Here is a 4931-nt window from a genome sequence, read left to right as displayed (position 1 = left end):
TTTTTTTTTTTTTTTGTGAAAGACATATTATAAAATTTTAATATATATATATATATATATATATATATGTATATATATATGTATATAAACATCATATAAATAAGCCTTTATATATAAATTAAATTATTAATAAATAGTATATATAAGAGTCTATAATTATAAAAAAAAAAAAAAAAACATTATATACTTAGATCATAAACTATTAATCTAAAGAAGAAAGTAGTGTTTTATAAAATTATTCATAGCTTAATTATTCGGTATTGTTCAAATAATTTTTAATTAAAAAATAATTTTAAATGTTCAAACGCTCTCCTAATGTTCAATATTATTGTTTTTAATAATTAGTATGGAATTACTATTATATTTATATTAATATAACTCAATGATATCGATGATAAGTATTTTCAATAATTGACCGAGAATACATTAATTTTCTTTGTTGAAAATTGAAAATCTGTATATATAGTGAAAATAAATCTGTCGATGTCTTTGATTTTTCAATCTATAAATACATAAAATATGTGAAAATCAATTTTCTTATAACTCAAATAGTAATAATGTTTCTAAATAGTTAACAGATTTTAGTTACAACTTGACAAAGGTGTTGGTGAAATCATTAATTATCATATTTTGATATTTAATTATTTTAAATCCAATTACCGCCATATCTAAATACAAAACAATTTGTTTTATAGAAAATTAATACTAAACATTAAGTTATAATCTTTGTAATTATAATGCATAATCCAATTTTTTAGTATTATTTCAATGCCAAATATAAGTCGCTTATACAAAAAAAAACTTAACACATTAACAATTAATTTTGCTTTAGTGCTATTTAGTACACAATTATTAAATTTAATAAGAAATATATAAAAATTACAAAACTTAAGAAACCAAAATTATTATTTACGTAAAAAGACGCTGTCAACGTATTATTCAAATAAATTTTGCTAATTTTATCAAAAAAAGTTCGGTACATATATGTCATTACTAAAATGTTGCGGTATGAGAATGTTTTTACAAATTCATAATTATAGATATAGAATAATTTAAAAAACTCAAACATCCATTGTTAATAGCGAATACAAAATATATAGTTTTTGGTTTTAATTATAATACATGTGGCCTAACATGTGTTAATAATTTAATTATTTTTATGTTTATCAAATATGAAAATAATTATTATCTTTCAAATACAAGATCGTATGAAATTCTTATCATTAAATATTTATTAAAAAAAGTATCGAAATTATTTTAACTATACCATTTGATTTTTTGTCAAATATTTATTTAAATATTGAATAGCTTATAAGATTTAGTAATTTTAGATTTTTTATTTAAGATATTTATTAAAGAAAAATTTCTTTTACTGAATAATGACGAATGTTTTCATGTTAAAATTAAACATTCTATCGAGTATATATAATACTTTTACCTAAATAAGATTTATTCATTTATATTATTATTATTATTATTGTTATTATTATTATTATTATTATTATTATTTTATACGAATGAAAACAGCAATATAAAATATTTAAATTACTTACGAATATATCGAATGCGTAAATTTTCAAGGCCCTTATGTCGTTGGCTAATTATACTCGATATATATTAATATTAGTAAGATAATTCGAAAAATGTGATAATTATGTTTTAAACATATTCTTTACTTCTTCAAATAGTACTGATTATAAATTAGAACTTATATTATATTCATAATCATTGATTAATCTTTTTTTTTTCTTTTTTTTTTATAGAATATTGTTGTGATAAAGTGATGAGAACAATTGTTCACCAAAGTATACAAGCACATACCCATAGAATAATAATATTAGCTATTTATAATCACGTACAAATGCATTTCAATTATACTTATTGCCACGCGATATTACAAATAAACAAATAAATTCAACTTTTACTGTTAATTCTTTAGAATTAAAGTGTTTAATAATATCGATATTTTGTAAATATTTTCTTGACGGAGATGATAGTTTCTTCTTTTTTTTTACAATTTCTCAATTTCTCCTTGGTTGTGTCAAAAAAAAAAAAAAAAAAAAAAAAAAAAAAAAAACTATAATCATTGTTCTCTCCCAAATAATTTATATACATAAGCCAAATATTAATTATACTGACAGTTCGGATGCTTTTATTTTTAATACAATTACAATAGTTGTCATATGTCATGTTTATTCCATAATGAGGTTTTGATTCGAATACTCGCACTCGTGCCTCGGTATAACAACATCTGTCTGGGATTAAAATAGTTGTTCCGTTGCCGTCGCATCGACCAATTAGATTCTACAAGTAATAGTACTAGTCAGACCAATTTGCCTACGTATTATTTTATTCAAATTTATTCAATTTCCGTACATATCATTTCTCTCTTTTTTTTCTTTTTCTATTTGTTTCATAAATAATTATTTATCATTTTGTTTTGTTGTTGCACATTTCATCACTCACATTTGACTTCTTTTGTTTGTTTTTAATTAATTTCCTACCAATTTCCTACCAATTTCCTACCAATAGAGGTAATAATAATAATAATAATAATAATAATAATAATAATAATAATAATAATAATAATAATAATAGTAATAATAGTAATAATAATAATGATGATAATGATAATGATAATGATAATGATAACAATAATAATAGTTATTATATATATAACAACAACAACAACAACAACAACAACGACAACGACAATAATAATAATAATAATAATAATAATAATAAACTTTAATAATCTTTCAATCATTAACGTGTTATTATTTAAAATATTGATACAACAATTCGTACATAATAAAACGAAGAATTGGTAAAAATATCGTCATAAAATAATATTTTAAAATGAAATTCAGCATATTTTACCTAATGCCCCTTGGCTCGAAAGATCATAATAGCAGATAATAATAACAATTAATTGCATATAAAATTTATTTACTTTTATTAACGCGAATAAATAATTGAAAGTGAATGTCCACCAAAAGCCTAGAGACAGAGTACTTTAAAAAGGGATAGAATAATTTATCTACCGATGCGAAAAGACGGCCTTGATTTAAAGAAAAATATGTATACATAGAACCATGAGATGGTAAAGATTGACAGCTTTGAAGTAGACTGGGCGTTATTCTATTTAATTTTTCCCATCCGCATTTGCCCGCCACACATAAGAAAGCCGTCGCTCACCCATTAATTCACCCTAGTTAAGTCTTCACCCCAGGAGTACATAATAATATCCCTATAGAACAGGTAGTACCATATGTCAACCTCGTGTTCGACGGCTTATTGTCATTTTATCGCGAGTAGTGTCAACTAGTGTCAAGCAGTTAGCCACTCTGTCGTTCAATGAGCGGAAAACTCATCTATATCGAGATGAGCAGTGCAAAATACTCATACGCATGATCGTGACTCTCTTTCATCGTAGATTTATATCTTTCATAAATCAACACTTGGCTATTATCAATCGATTATCGACCTTTCGTATAAGAACATATTTTATCGTAATAATACATCAAACTGTTATCTATTGGTATTTTATTTTTTAAAAACATTTGTCAATATGCTACATTAAATAAGACATTTGTGTAAAATTTATTCGAGTTCTTAAATATCCTAATGATTGTTGTCATTATAAAATTCAATTTTTTAAAAAAGAAATTATTATAGCTGATATAATATACAGAGAGTATAGAATGCATGATTAGTCAGGGACTTTAGATAGACGTAATATATATATATATATATATATATATATGTTATGATAAGGATAGAACTAATAATATTTGAATGCAAAAATTTAAGAAGCCACTAGAGGGACGACATTTGGAAAGTTACCAACAAGATTATTTAATCTCGGCACGTTCTCCCTATTAGAAGGCAGTAATCGATACTTTTAAGAGAATATAATATTGTCTGAGCAATCAAAGTCTCGTTTGTCGAATGCATAAGCACAAAACCGCTGGCCCTTATAGGAGAAGAGAATAAAGTGTCCGGGATATTATGATCTATACTGACCGACAGCTGATGTAGCCCCGACGCTGTTCCTTCCCGGAGTGGCTGTCGGTGTCGGAGGACTGGCCTCTAAGGCCTGGTGTACCCCATAAATTCCAAAGTCCTGCTCATTAGAGCTCGCGCTGCTACATTTGCGTTTCTCCTGGTTATGATTATGATTGAGGTGAAAGGCCTCGTTCTCCATTAGGTTGACGCCCAGTAGGCCAAGGTTCGGCCTGAGCTCGTCCATGAGCTTGTTTTGACCGCAATTTGCCGCGGCCGCTGCTGAGAAGTTCAGCTGCCTGCTGAAGATGGCCGGGAAGATGTTGAACTGTTGGTGCTCGAGGCTGAGCGCGGCCGTGGATAGCGTAGAGGCCGAGGGTCCTCCACCGCCCGCGCTCCCGGTCCCGCCGGACCCACCACCGGCGGAACCCCCGCCCCCGCCGACGGAGCCGCCGACGCCGCCGACCGGGCCCGCACCGCCTGATAAGTCGTTAGCCAGGGTGAAGCCGTGTGCGCGCCGAACTCAGAGCCGCCGCCGCTTGCAGGCCATGCCCGCCCGCGCGACCACTCGACCTTGACCCAAGAGGCCCTGGACGCGATCGGCGACTCGCGTTTATTGGTACACAGGTCTGCGCGCGCTTCTTCCGTCGGTCGGACGATTTTCGCGCGAAGCTCGATCTGCAGGAACGATGTGATCTCGCGGAGTGGGAATAACAGCTAAGGGAAATATATATACATATATATAAATATATATATATATATATATATATATATATATATATATATATATATATATATATATATATATATATATATATATATTATAAATATACAAATATATATTTATGTATATATATATATATATATATATTTATACGTGCGCACGTATACGTATGCATATGTCTATATGTATATAAGAGTGCGTA

General features: G+C 28.6%; 1 protein-coding gene across 1 annotated transcript in view; it reads right to left on the bottom strand.

Annotated features, from left to right (window-relative positions):
* Positions 1-4424, bottom strand: part of LOC105368266 (homeobox protein prophet of Pit-1) — a 22521-nt gene extending 18097 nt beyond the window's left edge. The window contains exon 1 of the mRNA XM_011507246.1: positions 4027-4424. Coding sequence (XP_011505548.1) covers positions 4027-4252 — 226 coding nt within the window. The 5' untranslated portion in view covers positions 4253-4424. The remainder of the gene's footprint in view (positions 1-4026) is intronic.
* Positions 4425-4931: the final 507 nt, after the last annotated feature.

This window comes from Ceratosolen solmsi, unplaced genomic scaffold, assembly GCF_000503995.2.
Source record: "Ceratosolen solmsi marchali unplaced genomic scaffold, CerSol_1.0 scaffold6, whole genome shotgun sequence".
In the NCBI taxonomy this organism is placed as follows: Eukaryota; Metazoa; Arthropoda; class Insecta; order Hymenoptera; family Agaonidae; genus Ceratosolen; species Ceratosolen solmsi.
The sequence above is the reverse complement of the archived record's forward strand: the minus strand, read 5'-3'. Positions and strand labels throughout refer to the sequence as shown.